The sequence below is a fragment of the Tiliqua scincoides genome, chromosome 4, assembly GCF_035046505.1.
Source record: "Tiliqua scincoides isolate rTilSci1 chromosome 4, rTilSci1.hap2, whole genome shotgun sequence".
Taxonomy (NCBI): Eukaryota; Metazoa; Chordata; class Lepidosauria; order Squamata; family Scincidae; genus Tiliqua; species Tiliqua scincoides.
The window spans coordinates 193,024,595-193,042,392 of NC_089824.1; the positions used below are offsets into that span (position 1 = coordinate 193,024,595).

At 42.8% G+C, this 17,798-nt stretch overlaps 1 protein-coding gene across 3 annotated transcripts in view; it reads left to right on the plus strand.

The window, feature by feature from the left end:
• The window catches only part of ITCH (itchy E3 ubiquitin protein ligase), a 73,450-nt gene that overhangs the window by 4,055 nt on the left and 51,597 nt on the right, over window positions 1-17,798 (plus strand). The window contains exon 1 of one of the 3 annotated variants that reach the window (XM_066623183.1): window positions 16,749-16,800. The exons of the other annotated variants lie outside the window; for them this stretch is intronic. Within the exon in view, the coding sequence (XP_066479280.1) occupies window positions 16,774-16,800 (27 nt within the window). The 5' untranslated portion in view covers window positions 16,749-16,773. Of the gene's footprint in view, window positions 1-16,748; window positions 16,801-17,798 lie in introns of those variants that run through there. 3 annotated transcript variants of the gene reach the window in all.

The window sequence follows — 17,798 nt, forward strand, 5'->3', positions numbered from 1 at the left end:
CGTGGGCTCCCTGCACCCCCCTGGAGGGCAATAGCAACTCCAGGTATGATTTTTAAAAGCCCTTTTGTCCCTGGTGCTGGCACGATCATGGAAGCGCCATCGCTGCCCCTTCTGCTCCCCCACAAGCAATTATGGAGGCCCAAACTCTCCTAGAGACTTTGGAAACAGCTGCTGTATGCTATCTCCAGATCAGTGGTGATATGCCTCTGAATACTGGTTGCAGGTGATCAATGGCAAGAGAAAAGTATTCCTTCTCTCTGGCTTGTGGGCAACAGTGGGAAACAGCATGCGGGGCTAAGTAGGCCTTTGGTCTGATGCAGTTGAACAGTGGTCCCCAAACCTTTTTGACTAGTTGCTCCCTTGACTTACTGGGGTATTGGCCATGGCTCCCCTTTAGGGCTGCAATCCTGTAATCCTCTATAGGGAAGTGGGTTTTTTGTGAGGATTCTGCAGCTCTCCTGGCTGGTTTTTGGGGCTGTTTGGATAGCCATGGCTCACAGTTTGGGAACCCCTGCAGTACTCTTCTGGACAGTCACTCCTCCTTCCTACCTTGCAGGGTGGTTGTGAGACTAAAACTATGTTTGAAGCTCATATAAGATGTAAATATAACAAAGTGCAGTAGCAAATTTGATTATAAAATTGCCTTTTTTATTCTTTTGAATGTAAGGCTCTAACTATTGTGTTGAGATTTTTTATGTTCCAACTGAAAAGGTGGAATAACTTTTTTTTTAAAACTTCAGTGTTTGCTGTGAAAGACTGAACTGTATAGTTTTTGCCTTATATAATTTTGGAACTTGAAGTGCAATGTATGTGGATTTTATGAATGATTTTAAATGCTAATTGAAGGGGTTTTGAGATCTTAATACCAGTAGCTGCAGCACTGGAGAAAAGTAGCTCTGCATGGGGAAAGAGATTTTTGATGCATACTGTACTATGGTCCTATGAGATATGCTTTATAGCTCATGGTTATAACAGTAGGGGAAAATATGCTGAATAAATTCAATCCAAACCATGGTTATTCAGGGCCCAATCCTACCCAACTTTCTAGTGCTGATGCAACTATGCCAGTGGGGTGTGCACTGCATCCTACATTGCGGGGACGGTCACAGAGGCCTCCTGAATATAAGGGAATGTTTGTTCCCTTGGGACTACATTGTGACTGCATCGGTACTGAAAAGTTGGATAGGATTGGGCCCTCAGATGTTAATATTTATGATTTCTGTACATCATGTAACAAGGCCCAAGCAAACTTAGGTTTGCTTAGAAGCATTGATTTAGGTGCTCCTTACTGTACAAATGACTGGGCTGTAAGGTTCTGTGCATACTTGGTTCAGAATAAGCCCCATCAAACTCAGTAAGCATTAACTTCCAAATTAAATGTGTACAAGAATGGGCTTCTGGAAATCTTCTCTTAGCCCATTCTTTCTTGCTTGATTAATTTTTAGTTGTGCTTGAAGCCCAGCTCAAAGTTTTCCTCCACTATCAAGATATTTTAGGTTAAAAACTGGAAAAGGAGAAACTTTAGTCTTCTAACCATCTGAAAAATGTATTGGAAATATTTAATTGCTGCCTTCCTATCTCATGAAAGGATGCTCCTTAATATTTTTATAGTACTTCATGAGTGTGCTAAGTGCTTCACACATGTAAAGTGTGCTAAGTGTTTATGTAATTCTTAAAACAACCCTTTAAGGTAAGTAGGTATTATCTGCACTTTGCAGCTGGGGAATTGAGGCTGAGAGGGAGTGGCTTGCCCAGAGCCAAATAGTGAATTCATTGCATAAACAAGATTCAAAGCAGGGAAGTCCTGCTGTACAGTTCATTCTCTTATCCACTGTGCTGCACCTGTTTTTTAGTGGATAATCAGCAAGGCAGCTCAAACCACACAAAACAGTTTTAAAACATACTACACAGTGGTGTTGCTAGGGGGTGCGGGCCGCACCGGGTGACGTGCACTGGGGGGGTGTCGCACACTGGGGAGGGTGGCACGCTAAAATCATGGTGGTTAGGAGTAACCCCATCATATTATATACCATTGGATGTGGAATTTCGAGCAGAATGCAATGCAGAAACCCAGAGTGAAATATCTCCTTTCTATCAAAAGTTATGGCCAAAAAACTGGAGAACAAAAAATGCATGGATCCCTATGGAAAGTGAACCATATCGCGCGTTTACTCGCGAGTAGGAAAACGTGCCTTAGTTCGTCGGAAAGGGCAGGCTGAGAGGAACACAATGACACCAGAATGGTCCTGATCCAATGAATGCAGCCCCCAAAAACACCTGAGAAGGAAGTCCCTCCCTCCAAGCAGATAGATGTATTGAGTCCTATGGAAAGCGAAACTAAGCCTCACGGCCGCGTCTACTCACAAGTAAGTAAATGTGCCTTGGCTGGTGTGGAAGATCAGGTGAACGAGAATGCAAGGCTACCAGAATGGTCCTGATCTGATGGAACTGGAGCTCAACAAATACTCCAAAAGGCAGCCCCCCCCCACTAAGAAGGATCAAAACAGAGGCTTCAGCTGATAAGATGAACCTTGTTGAGACTTGCAAAGCCAGGTGGATTCTGACAGTGATCTGGTTTAAACAGAAGTTCTTAAATTGAACTAGATACTGGGTAGAGCTGAAAACCTTACTTGTTTTGGAGGGGGGGGGGTGTTATTGCAGGCAGGCTGCAGAGGAAATTCACTTCACAGACTGCTCCGACCGCCTCACCTGTGGATGCTGGAAGCCATGAGTAGACCTGCTTTCTACTTCAAGATCATTCCCGGTGGAAGTCGGGTCTACCCATCATTTGAAGCAGTGGGTAGACCTGGCCTTTACTTTGAGATTCCCTAGTGGAAGCCACATCTTCCCAGCATTTGAATACCCATATTCAGCTGGGACACCTCTGCTTCTGAGCACGTTGTGGCTAGGAGGTGTAGGGCCCGATGGGGGCAACAGTATTGGGCTGCTAGGAGGATTAATTGTATGTATACAAGTGACATGGGCATCCTCCCCGTTATTGCCAGGACTTCAAAGCACCATTGAGGTGCTATGATTTTTGTGCCAGCCAGACCCAACGTGATTGGCATGCAATGCTGGAATCCCCCTTATGGCTTGCTCCTGGGACCCAGCTGCCCTCCATTCCCTCCTTGGTATGCTTTGAAGTAAGTACTCTTGGGCTGCAATCCAAGCCACATTTTCCTGAGAGTAAGCCCCATTGAACAAAATTGGACTTACTTCTGAGTAGACCTAGTTAGGATTGTGCCTTTGGATGTACAGCCTTAATCCTAGCAGTTTTGCTGCTGCTTGGCATGCTACTGGTAAATAAATGTTCACATCTAACAGTGCTGGGCCTCTTAGTTAAGAATACAGCAAAACATCCAACTTGATCTTGTAAGTCTTACCACAAATTATTTACCCAGCGTTGTGGCTCATTTGGCATTTGTGTATTAGAAATGTTTGCCATTAAGGGCCAACAGTATTTTGGGGTGCTGATGTCATTGCAATTATCAGATTATCCTGTGTTTCTTGTTGGTTGTGTACATATTGTTGGCAACCTTCAGTCTCGAAAGACTATGGTATCGCACTCTGGATGGTGGTTCTGGCACAGCGTCTAGTGTGACTGAAAAGGCCGATTCGGGAGTGACAATCCCTTCCACACTGGGAGCAAGTGCAGTCTGTCCCTGGTCTGTCTCCCTGGCTGTGGGCCTTCCTTCTTTGCCTCTTTGCCTCAGACTGTTGGCCAAGTGTTTCTTCAAACTGGGAAAGGCCATGCTGCACAGCCTGCCTCAAGCGGGCCGCTCAGAGGCCAGGGTTTCCCACCTGTTGAGGTCCACTCCTAAGGCCTTCAGATCCCTCTTGCAGATGTCCTGCAAGATGTCCTTTGTGTACAAAGAATAAGTTAAAACTCAAAACTAGTCAGAAACAAAAAAACATTGTAATGGATAGTCTAGTCTGATTATGCTGTGCCATTGATGGTGACAGCCTTGTGGCCATTAAGTTAACCCATCCAGGTTTATCTTGTCTACATTCTGTATCAGTTGGGTAAAGTTTCTAAAACTTTTACTTGTGAATGAGCCCTGCCCAGTAATTCACCCATCTTTGTAACTGAGGTGAGCACAAATCACTTACAGTCAGGCCACATCTTATGTGAGGGCTATATGTCAGCACGTAAAGCCAAAATAGTGTATACTGTAGTTGAAGCTCCCTTAAAGCCAACAAAAATGTGCTGTCACTAAAAGCACATTGCAAGAGACATGCGGGAACTGAAGGAAGAGCAGCTTCATTTATTCATTTCAGGCTCGCTCCAGGGCATAAATGGAGTAAATAGAAAGGCAGGCAGAATCAACTGCACTATTTATACTGTTGATTTTTCCCTGTCTTCTTTTGGGGGGGCACGTGCATATACTTGAATTTGTTCGAGTTCATTGTACGTAAGATGCAGGCAAACTGGGCTGTATATTCAGAGCTTAAGGAAACTTTTCGGCGTAAGTGAATATGACCACATGCTCAGAATTAGTCTCTGGATGGGAGAGCTCCAGCATCTGAACCTCTTCTGTACCCATATTTGTTATCTGCATTTTGTATATTTCTTCTAGCAAATAAAGTACAGAAGATTCTCATTTTCTAGGAGTTACTAACATTTCAGTTACACAAATTGCTGTAAGGCAGAGTGAATGGCATGCTATGAGAGCCCTGTTGGATCTGTCTTGCCCAGCATTCCCTTTCCTCCAGTGACATAAGAACATAAGAACAGCCCCACTGGATCAGGCCATAGGCCCATCTAGTCCAGCTTCCTGTATCTCACAGTGGTCTACCAAATGCCCCAGGGAGCACACCAGATAACAAGAGACCTTATTCTGGTGCCCTCCCTTGCAACTGGCATTCTGACATAGCCCATTTCTAAAATCAGGAGGTTGTACATACATATCATGGCTTGTAACCCGTAATGGATTTTTCCTCCAGAAACTTGTCCAATCCCCTTTTAAAGGCATCCAGGCCAGACGCCATCACCACATCCTGTGGCAACGAGTTCCACAGACCAGCCACACGCTGAGTAAAGAAATATTTTCTTTTAACTGTTCTAACTCTCCCAACACTCAGTTTTAGTGGATGTCCCCTGTTCTGGTGTTATGTGAGAGTGTAAAGAGCATCTCTCTATCCACTCTGTCCTTCCCGTGCATAATTTTGTATGTCTCAATCATGTCTCCCCTCAGGCGCCTCTTTTCTAGGCTGAAGAGGCCCAATCGCCATAGCCTTTCCTCATAAGGAAGGTGCCCCAGCCCAGTAATCATCTTAGTTGCTCTCTTTTGCACCTTTTCCATTTCCGCTATGTCTTTTCTGAGATGCAGCGACCAGAACTGGACACAATATTCCAGGTGTGGCCTTACCATCGATTTGTACAACGGCATTATAATGTTAGCTGTTTTGTTCTCAATACCTTTTCTAATGATCCCAAGCATAGAATTGGCCTTCTTCACTGCCGCCGCACATTGGGTTGACACTTTCATCGACCTGTCCACCACCACCCCAAGATCTCTCTCCTGAACTGTCACAGACAGCTCAGAACCCAATAGCCTATGTGTGAAGTTTTGATTTTTTGCCCCAATGTGCATGACCTTATACTTAATGACATTGAAGCGCATCTGCCATTTTGCTGCCCCTTCTGCCAGTCTGGAGAGATCCTTCTGGAGCTCCTCACAATCACTTCTGGTCTTCACCACTCGGAAAAGTTTGGTTTCGTCTGCAAACTTCGCCACCTCACTGCTCACCCCTGTGTCCAGGTCATTTATGAAGAGGTTGAAGAACTCCAATCCCAGGACAGATCCTTGGGGCACCCCGCTTTTCACTTCTCTCCGTTGTGAAAATTGCCCATTGACACCCACTCTCTGTTTCCTGGTCTTCAACCAGTTCTCAATCCATGAGAGGACCTGTCCTCTAATTCCCTGACTGTGGAGTTTTTTCAGTAGCCTTTGGTAAGGGACCATGTCAAACGCCTTCTGAAAGTCCAGATATATAATGTCTATGGGTTCTCCCGCATCCACATGCCTGTTGACCTTTTCAAAGAATTCTATAAGGTTCGTGAGGCAAGACTTACCCTTACAGAAGCCATGCTGATTCTCCCTCAGCAAGGCCTGTTCGTCTATGTGTTTTGAGATTCTATCTTTGATGAGGCATTCCACAATCTTACCCAGTATAGATGTTAGGCTGACCAGCCTATAGTTTCCCGGGTCCCCCCTCTTTCCCTTTTTAAAGATAGGTGTGACATTTGCTATCCTCCAATCCTCTGGCACCGTGGCCGTTTTGAGGGACAAGTTGCATATTTTAGTCAAGAGATCAGCAACTTCATTCTTCAATTCCTTAATAACTCTTGGGTGGATGCCATCAGGGCCCGGTGACTTATTGATCTTTGATTTGTCAATGAGGTCTGAAACATCTCTTTTAACCTCTATCTGACTTAATTAGTCGGTCAGGAGGGGCCGTTTGTGCAGCGGTAACTGTCTGAGGTCTTCTGCCGTGAAGACAGATGCAAAGAACTCATTCAATTTCTCTGCCATCTCTAAGTGTCCTTTTATCTCCCCTTTCCCTCCCTCACCATCCAGAGGGCCAACCAGTTCTCTGGCGGGTTTCCTGCTTCTAACATATTTGAAGAAGCTTTTATTATTCCCCTTAATGTTGCTGGTCATGCGTTCCTCATAGTCTCCCGTATCACCCTCTTACATTTCTTTTGCCACAGTTTATGTTCCTTTTTATTCTCCTCATTAGGGCAAGACTTCCATTTATGGAAGGAAGCTTCCTTGCCCTTTACAGCTTCTCTAACTTGACTCGTTAGCCATGCGGGCACCCTCTTGGATTTAGTGGAGCCCTTCTTTCTTTGTGGTATACACCTCTGCTGGGCCTCTATTATTGTTGTTTTAAGCAGCCTCCATGCACTCTGGAGAGATTGGACTCCAGAGAGATTGACAAGCTGTATGCTTCAGGAAAACTTATGAGAAGGGTTTGAAGGAGTTGTCCGCCTGCAACTACATTCAGAAGGAATATACTTTGGAATAATGGAGGTTCCATTTCGGTATGATGATCTACCCTTCATGAATGTGTCTAATCTCCTTTTAAAGCCAGTGGCCATCACCACATCTTGTGTCTGCAAATTCTGTGTTAATTGTATACATGCGTTGTGTCAAGAAGTACTTTTTTCATCTCTCTCAAATAAGCAGCCAGTCAGATTCATAGAAATGAAATGTGCATTATTGCAAAACCATACATTTGAGCAATTGCTCATTTCATGTTGAAGTGTTTTGCTCTGCAACGTTACAAGCCGAACTCTCCATGCTTACAGTGTTTCTGCACTACAAAAACACTTTTAAATCTCTTGCAAACATCTTGTGTTTTGCATTTAAACTCCTCAGCAGAGAAATTCCAGGCATAACTTTCTACAGTAGTTCACTGTACACTTGGGGAGGAGCCATAACTTCATAAAGTTCATACTTTGTAATATATTCAGCTTCAAGTTCTGTTCCCAGCATCTCCAGTCAACAACACTTAGAAGGAAAGATCTCACTGACTCGGTACAATGCTGAGTTACGTGGGCTATTGTATCTGACCTCTTTTATGAGGACCAAAATGGGCTTATTTGGCAAAATGTAATGTAGGGGCATATAGCTGAAGAAAAAATTAAAATCTTAACAGGACCTTTAACTTTTGTTGACCTTTCAAGGAATAGCTGAGTTTTGCAGACTGTTTGGGAACAATTGTCTAAATAGCCTCAGAATTTAGAAGGTCATGAAACATTATGTTAGAGTGCAGCACACAGTGAAGTAGGAGTGTCTAACGTAAGGCATGCAGGCCAGATTAACATATTGGGTTCTCTCATATCCTGAAAATATGATCAAGGTTTGCACATTTTATCTTCTGTTGTTTGCAGCTAATGAGTTGCTACGTGTGAACAAAAGTACTTATTTCTGGCCATCATCTGCTTAATGACATAACTTCCTGCTTAATGACGTCACTTCTGGCCCTCAGCATGCACCATAAATGGTATTCGACCCTTTCATGATACAAGGTTGGCAACTCTGCAATAAAGCCTAGCTGTGACATGAATTGTAACAAGTTTTGAATTACATGCATTTGACAAGGAGAAACTATGCATACCAGTGCACAACTTTCATTGTTGTAGCAATCACTTCCTGTTACCTATAAGAGCTTAGGTCACTAAACTTAGATTTTCATGCATTGTTGGCTAAATACAGCATACTTTCATGATGCTGTAGGTGATTGATACATGGGTAGCTGAGATGTCTCTGATACCTTGGCCCAGAACCTTTACCTGTAGTGTTTCCACACTTGTATTTTGGTGCAGGCAAATGTTGAGAATTATTAACTAACAAATGGCAACCTGCAAAAATTGTGAGTGAAGAGAGGAGGAATGTCCTCCTTTTTCTCTATTACCTCGCCCTCCTTGCGTCTGCCTTGGTTGAGGAGGGAAGGTGATATTGATTTCTGAAACATTTGTGGAGGTGACACGATTGCAGCAGTGGTGGTAGAAAAAGGGTGTGAACCTGTCCCCGGAATGGCTATAGGAGTGAAGGATTAGACTTGGACAAAATGTGCCAAAGAGCACATTTTTCTCAGTTTCTCTTCTTTGTCTCATCTCACTTTTTCCCACTACCCTTCCCCTTCCTTTTTTCACAGCGGAGGGATGCAGATCCCATTCTGCCCCTCAGGTGATGTGGAGGGGTTATGTCCAGGCTCTTTGAGCTCAACATCCCTGCCCTCAAAGGCTGACAATAGTGCATGTATGCACTGGTGTATCTAGGGAAAATGGCACCAATGGCAAGCAATGAAATTGTGCCCCTGCCCAAACAGAAGGTGAGATCATGTGGTGGAAAGTCAGCCCTGTCCATCCCACCAAGTGAATTTATTCAGCAGGCTACACAAAGAAGGGATCGTGGGCTGGGAAACCAGCCCTGTCCGAACAAGTGAATTTATGCAAAAATCCACAGATGTTAAGTCCCTCTAAAAAAAGAAATGAAAAATAGTGTTCATTTACTTCTTTTTGGAGGTCCTCTGAAACTGGTGCAAAAATGCACCACTGGTTGTGATGCAGAAACACACCATCGGTAGAATATGGGTAAGTGGTGCCCCTTCAAGTGGCATGCAGGGCAGATATTCCCACTTGTCACATCCTAGATATGCCACTGCATGTATGTTTCTCTCATTGATGGGGATATTACCCAGCAGTATAATGGCAGCTAGCTTGACATGGTGGTCTTGAGAACACAGGGTTGCTGGAGATGTTCTTGCCTATATTACTTTTCTGTGCCTCTCTTCCTTTAAAAAATTCCTTTATTTTTGTGCCTTTGGTCTCTGCATGTAGACATTGAATTCTGCAGTAGGGATATTGATAACATATTTGAATAAGAGGCTATTGCCAGTTGTATTAAGAAGACTGAGTGGCTCTGACTACAGTTCTTAAAGATCCAATTCTAAAATTACTATTTTTCAAGTAGTATTATGCTTGAACTCTGAAACTGGCTATTCAAAAGGATTTTTCCAAATTTTCAAAAGCTTATAAGTGGTCATCAGGCGGGAACAATTGACCATTGGGGAGTAGGAGCCATGAATGTTAGAAGTGAGCAAACCTACTGGGCAGAGCAAGAAACCAAGTGATGTCAATGCCTGTTGTGGGAAGTGCTTTCATAATCAATCAGTACTATCATACCAAGAGTAAGGAGCCAACTTGCTGGTCAATTTCCACTAAGTGTGCATGCAGAGTTTTGTGAAGTATGAACAGAAGTTTATTAAAATAGGAGTATTGCAGTCAAAAGTGTCTGAAAAACCTTACTTTAAAAGTAACTTAGCCTATGTTGGCTGTATATATATGTTAATTAGGTACAATCCAATGGCATGTGCGTGTGTGGCTTTTGAAAAAGCTCCTGAGTGTTGATCTGGCACATCTGTGCTTCCTCAATTGCAGACATTTTCTTAATTTTCAGATTGCAATTAAAAGTGTTTGTTAAATGCTGAAAATCTGGAGTCTGTCCTAAAATCTTGCCTATAGCAATGTTCCATAAGTTGGAACTGAAACTTCTTTGTGTTTGCTTATGATTACAGACTTCAAGAATTTAAACTGCCTTTTTAGAGATGTAAAATTCGATACATCATAAGATTTTTTCAAACTAATTGTTGTGTATATTGACAATATTAATCCCCTGCAATATCATTTTATGTTTACATATCTGTTGCCCTCACTTGGAAAGCCTAGTGCAGTGACTAGATTACTGCAGTTGTTGCTCCTTAATATTCCTTTAAATATCAATTATTTTATCACAGAATGGGAAAGGCATTCTGCCTTTAGAACACTGAAGTGTGTTAGAGGTCTGGATGCTGCAGTGCCTTCCAATAACAGCCATCCAGATGCATAGCTTAGACCAGGGGTGTCCAAAGTTTTTGGCAGGAGGGCCACATCATCTCTCTGACACTGTGTCGGGGGCCGGGGGAAAAAAGAATTAATTTACGTCCAAAATTTGAATAAATTTACATGTTTACATAAATGAATATATTAAAGATGAACTTATATGAATGAATGAAGGTCTTGCAATAGCTCAAGACCTATAAAAGGCCTTGCACAAAGCAAGGCTGGCCTTTCCTTTTCTGCCACTACTGCATCACAGATGTAAAACAGCAAGCAGTGGAGGGAGCCCTCATCCCACAGCTCACATGAGAGGTCATACAGTCACCCTCAAGCTGAGAGCAGTTGTGTTGGGCCAGTGTGGGCTCCAACAAATCTCTGGAGGGCCAGAGGTTCATTGGAGACTGGGGGCTCTCTGAGGGCCGCATTGAGAGGCCTCGGGGGCCACAAGTGGCCCCAGGGCTGGAGTTTGGGCATCCTTGGCTTAGACTGAGATATGACTGGAAAGAAGACTGGTCTGACTATAACTTGCAGAGTGCAGCCCTCTTTGTGGAAGCTGCACTGGGTGGGGCTGCATCCTCCACAAGTCAGTGCTTTTTAACCATCTTTCCTTTTGTAGATAGCGTGAGAGGTAGAAAACAGCTGTTGTTGTAGTGTTACTGGTGGTTTCCAGTTCTTGCTTTTTCTCTGCCCTCTAGGAGCACAGGGATTGATAGGATAACATTATTGTGGTAGGATAACATTATTGTGGTGGAATATATGTGTGGGAGAGGTAGTGGTAATAGCAGCAGAGCATGAGTAAAGAAAATTGCTGAAAATGGTTCAGAGCATAGACCAGGCTGTGGGAAACTATCTGCAAAGGTTTCCCTTAGCAAAACTGGACTTGCTGCTTACCTGATTTTACTTAGGGTGGCAGTGGTGACCCCAAATAAGTTGATTGATGTTGGCCATGGAAATGGAGTGATCCATCAAGTGTCTCTGAGTATGACTATACAGGTTACAAATAAAATGAAAATGTAGCAGACTTTAAATGGGTCTTAGTTCATATGTAGCTTGTGAAATAAACATGTTGCATAATGGTTCTGTTGTTCCTGAAAATAGGATACACAGAATAAATTAGGTAGTATTGACATCTTGGATTAGCAGTTTCCTTGGACTTCTTCATTGAGCTTGGAAATGTTTCATTATATGATTGGAGACTTCAAGAATATGCAGCTTGTTCTCTGGTCTGGTCCTCTGACACTTTGTGACTTGCTGTAAAAAAGTAAAATTTTTCAATACCTGAAAACTAAAATTTGCTACTATGAGTTGATTGTTTTTCTGACTAAGTTGTGATGAGTGGAAAACAGAATGATTTTGGGGAATAAGTGTTCAAATTGTGGATTTTTTCTTCAGTTGCAGTCTTCTGAATGGCGAAATGAGCTGACAATTTAGAATGTTGAATTTACTTGCTAATATTTAAGGTGGTGTCTGGAGCATGAGAAGTGCTCATTGTGGAAAATACTGTGCTGAAAAGATTATGATCAAAAAGTGTACTGGCTACATCTTCCTAAAACTTGTCAATTTTAAAGGTACAGTTAGAAAGAGGAATCTGTATGTTTGAGATACTTAGGTTGGTTTTATCATAAGTAAAACCTTGTGCAATAGTTTGGATCTCCTCTCATAGACAGAGGATTACTTTGTTCAGTAAATTATTTAGCCCTGCTTCTGAAACTGCCACAGGAGCTGCCAGTTATGATGATAGGCTTTGTCACTAGGAACTTGTCCAGGGCATTGAAATCATTGCCAAATTTGTATCTTTGTACTCATTACGGACCCGCAGAATGTGAAATGGACTTGTAATTACAAGGCACTCTAAGTACAGTACCTGTTTTTGCTTACGTCAAATATGGAGAACATATTCATAAAGATAGGAACCCAGGGCTTGCTGGTTGCTTGTGATATTTGTTTCAGTGTTGTTGGTGCTTTCAGTATAAGTGTTGCAAATAAGAGGTCTCTTGCAAATAAGAGCTCTCTTGACCTCTTCGAGGCTGCAGGCTGTTAGTACTGCCATGCGAGCACAAGCTTGAACTAGAAGATTTTCAGGTTCTTTCCGGTCTTGTGAGTCAGGATAGTTCATCAGGACAAGTTGAGAGAAAAGGTACAGAAGCTTCCAAGGCCGAATGAAAGGGGTTTTAGAAAATACAATATTTCCAAAAATGTTGTCTCATTCTGGACTATAAAGACTGTGTCAAACTTCTCATAGCTGAAACACATTTTTTGCACTGGAGGCATGTTCCACTCTTAATTCAAATTAGGATATGTAAGAAGCACCTCCCCATAGAGAATACCACCCCTATGCATCTGTTTTAAGGTGAATGCCTTTTATTAATTGGAGGCAAACTCACAAACAGTGATTCTTGCAGAAATACCCTTTGAGGGGCAAAAAATTCTGTTAATAATAATATTATAATAATACAGGTATTTATATACCGCCTTTCTTGGTTGTCAGATTTCTCCTCAGACTTTAAGGCGGTTTACATAGGCAGGCTGTTCTAGATCCCTGTAGGGATTTTTACAATTGAAGAAAGGTTCTATCTTTCAAGAACCACAACATTTCAGATGGATCTTTCTGATCTGGTATCACATCTCCCCTGGGGGCTGGGGATAAGAATAGGCCCTCAGTTTGGCTGTACTTGTCATAAGAGGCGACTAAACAGCCACCGGGTAGATGGGACTCATTAGCCTGGGAAGGCAGCTCATCTAAGAGAAGGAAAACTCTGATCCCAAACCTCTACTGCCTTGTGGCTACATCCAGTTATGGAAAAGTCTTCAGGAGTCAACCTCGAGGCAAAATCCGGAGCCGGAGTCCCTGAGGCAGTTCATGGCTGAACACAGTCACGTTCTGGCAACTCCTGCGACGCCGCTGGAACCAACAGTATTGGCTTCTGCCTTTCCATTGGACCATTTCAGCGACGTGGAGAGGGGGGATTTGCTGCATGGGTAACAGTCTATCCTCCATATCTACTTTACCCAGGCTTCGCGCACTGGAGAGGACACTGTTCCAGAACACTATTCAGACTATACCATAGTCTTCCGAGACTGAAGGATGCCAACATGGTATCACATTCTGGCCTCCAGTTTCCTCCCATGCAAGCTGACAAGCAGCTCCTTCATCTCTCACATGGAGGGCAACCAAGACGCTCACACCAAAGAGCAGGTGGAATAACTTGGCTGGGCTTGTCAGCTGCTTCAAGGTCTCACCACCTTTGGATGTTATGTTCAGGCAAAGATAACAGGAGGCTCTACCCTCTAGACCAGGGGTGCCCAAACCCCGGCCCTGGGGCCACTTGCGGCCCTCAAGGACTTTCAGTGCGGCCCTCAGGGAGCCCCCAGTCTCCAATGAGCCACTGGCCCTCTGGAGATTTGTTGGAGCCCACACTGGCCCCACGCAACTGTTTTCAGTGTGAGAGTGACTGTTTGACTTCTCACGTGAGCTGTGGGATGAGGACTCCCTGCACAGCTTGCTGTTTCATGCCTGTGATGCAGTAGCGGCAGCAAAGGAAAGGCTAGCCTTGCTTTGTGCAAGGCCTTTTATAGGTCTTGAGCTATTGCAAGACCTTCATTCATTCATATAAGTTCATCTTTAATATATTCATTTATGCAAACTTATGTAAATTTATTCAAATTTTAAATGTAAATTAATTCTTTTTTCCCCCGGCCCCCCGACACAGTGCCAGAGAGATGATGTGGCCCTCCTGCCAAAAACTTTGGACACCCCTGCTCTAGACCAGACCTCCTGCCCAGGAGACACTGTTATCAGGAGGCAGTGGATGATCCATTCATGCTTGATATTGAGATGTAGTAAAATTACCTGTCCCAGCAGAGGCTGATTGGAAAGAAGCAAAATTCCAACAGTAAATCATACAGAGGTGCAGCAGCTATCTCCCCTGTGGGTGAGCATTTCAGCCTCATAGCCTTCAATTAATTTCTTATGATGGACAAGTGAGGCCCTGACATGTTTTTTGGGAATGGCTGATCTATGACATAGTACTAATTTTAGGTGTTTGAATATTCTGGTCGCCACATCTCAAAAAGGATATAGTTGAAATGGAAAAGGTGCAAAAGAGAGTGACTAAGATGATTACTGGGCTGGGGCACCTTCCTTATGAGCAAAGGCTATGGTGTTTGGGCCTCTTCAGCCTAGAAAAGAGACGCCTAAGGAGAGACATGATTGAGACATACAAAATTATGCATGGGAAGGATAAAGTGGATAGAGAGATGCTCTTTACACTCTCATATAACAGCAAAACCAGGGGACATCCACTAAAACTGAGTTTTGGGAGAGTTAGGACAGACAAAAGAAAATATTTCTTTACTCGGCATGTGGTTTGTCTGTTGAACTCCTTGCCACAGGGTGTGGTGACGGCATCTGGCCTGGATGCCTTTAAAAGGGGATTGGACAAGTTTCTGGAGGAAAATCCATTACGGGTTACAAGCCATGATGTGTATGTGCAATCTCCTGATTTTAGAAATGGGCTATGTCAAAATGCCAGATGCAAGGCAGGTCTCTTGTTATCTGGTGTGTTCTGTGGGGCATTTGGTGGGCCGCTGTGAGATACAGGAAGCTGGACTTGATGGGCCTATGGCCTGATCCAGTGGGGCTGTTATTATGTCATTGCAGGATCACAGATGGGAGGAAAATTTGAGAACATTTTAGGAAAGTGACTTTGGGCGCAATCCTAACCCCTTATGTCAGTGCTTTCCAGCACTGGCATAGTGGTGCCAATGGGACATGTGCTGCATCCTGCACTTGGGTGTCACTCACAGAGGCCTCCTCAAAGTAAGGGAATGTTTGTTCCCTTACCTCAGAGCTGCATTTCCCTTATGTCAGTGCTGGAAAGTGCTGACATAAGGGCTTAGGATTGTGCCGATTTTCTCCATTTAATAAGAGAGAAATGCATGAATGGAATAGACTTGTATAATAGTACAGCGTATATGAATTTGGCATATTTGGGCCAGTTCGTATGCCCTCACACTAGGATCTGTGTTGCATTACCTGTTAAGGATGCAATTCTCTTCTGTCCCCAGGGTTTGAAAAAAATTACAAATAATTTTTGATCAAATACTTTACCCTGTCTTTCAATCTGTGGATCCACAAAGCAATCAACAAAAATGTTAAAACAATAAAATGTAAAAAAAACTAAAATTGATAACCTAATAAAACCATAATTTAAAATTCTTATGACCCAGGGCAACTAGGTACATTACATATCCTGTATCGCATTATGCCTGGGAATATACAATTATGAAAACATAAACATAAGTTAATGATGTGCCAGTTTTTTCATTTTTCATGTGCAAGCAAAAACAATAGAGGGAATGCTAAGGAGTCGCATGCTTCATCAAGTAGTGTGGTCTAGCATTGGTGGTGGTGATGACTTTTTATCTGTTTTTAATTTTATTACACAATTCACAAATAAGATAACCAAATCCTAAAAATGCATATCAGTGAGAACTCAAAACTTGAGTGATGGTCATAAATAAAGCAACTGGTAATCAAAAAAGCATATTCAATTTAAAGAAAAATATGTAACTCATGCATACTCTGTGTATAATGAAATTACAGCATAGCCTATAATGTGAATTCAAAGATAAATGCCCTTGACTTCAATGGGATGCATTCCCAGGTTAGTCTGTATAGTACTGCAGCTTTAGGTTGTCACAATTATTGCTCATTATGTGCCTTATTCACAGTTTCTTCACCTCTAGTAGTGTAGTAAGATCCCTAGTAGTAAAAAAATATGTGCCCAAAGTAGAGCCCTGTTAAGATCTCTAGCAGCGTACAGAGCTTCACACATAGGGGTTAAGTTGCAGAATTGCGAAAAGTCAAGTTTTTTGAATGGACTTCTTAACTCAGATTTGTCCTATGTTAGCATACCAGGCACTGTCATGAACAGCAACTAACTACTCAGGTGCCACAGACACCTCTGAGGGAACAAAGGGCACAGTGGAAATTTAGCCTTTGTGCTCCTTCACACCCCTTTCCACCAACCATTCACAGTCTCTTCTGGCCTTGGCCCCTTGTGCTGACAGTTTACCTCTTAGCAGTTTAAATTGTTAATGAATGCTCCATTACATCACAGCAACTCGGGCAATGCTTACAGGGAATTAATTCAATAAACTGAAGCCAGGGCTCTTGTCTGTAAGCGTCTAAGACAGTGTTTCTCAAACTGTGGGTCGGGACTCACTAGGTGGGTCATGAGCCAATTTTTGGTGGGTCCCCATTCATTTCAATATTTTCTTTTTAATATCTCAGATTTGATGCTACCATGAGATGTGACTGCATTTCGGGAAATGTTACAGAGCTGTACTTTTAACAAACTACTACGTATATTCTCTTAACAATGATAGTAAATGGGACTTACTCCTGGGTAAGTGTGGGTAAGATTGTTAAAAATGTTCCTGCTTGATGATCTGGTCACTTCTGGTCAAAACATCACTTCTGGTGGGTCCCGACAAGATTCTCATTCTAAAAAGTGGGTTCCAATGCTAAATGTGTGAGAACCATTGATCTAAGATACAAACTTCGCCAGTAGCTAGCAAGGGCCTGCAGACTGATCGGTAGGGATGTTTGAAAATGTTGTTTTGGGTTTGTGTGTTTTTTTGCAGATTTCATTATTTGAAAGGCAGAAAGCGGTGTTATGTGTTTTAATTCCAAGTTCTCATTCTTATTAATTTTAAACACTTTAAAACAGTGGTTCCCAAACTTTTTCGGGCTAACGCCCCCTTGAGGCCCAGGAAAAATTCCTAGCGCCCCCCACCTCTTTGCTTAATAGTCTACTGCAAATTCAAAACAAGTAATACAACACTATAAAAAAAGCATATGTATTTGACAAATAAATCTAGTAAACAGTATTTGAAGTTAAATATATAACATTTAACATTTTTAATAAATAACATTTTTAAAAAGCCATATTTTATTCTGGAACAAGAATATGCAAATTCTTTGCAAAGCACGCACTCACTATTTGCAGCAAACTTTGCAACCAACCTTCTCTGCAGAGTCTGCAGAAGTCTCCAGCAGGCCAAGTCAAGAAACACCTGTGCAAATCACACACCACTACTTGCAGCAAACTTTGCAACCAACCTTTTTGCATCCAGCATCAACCATCTTGTATATGTATAAATTTATAAATAAATATGTATAAATATATTGCATATATTTTTTAGCTTGGGGCGGGGGGGTGCATGCATGACGGGATTTTCTTTGGGGCAGTGCAGGCAGGTCCAGAGGGGTTGGGGGGGCAAGACTAGTTAGGCTGCAATCCAAGCCACTTCATTTCAGGGGGCTTACTTCTGAGTAGACACAACTGGGATGGGGCTCAGACTGGGAGATAGAGGCTGCAGGTGCAGGGGGGGGTTGGGAGGG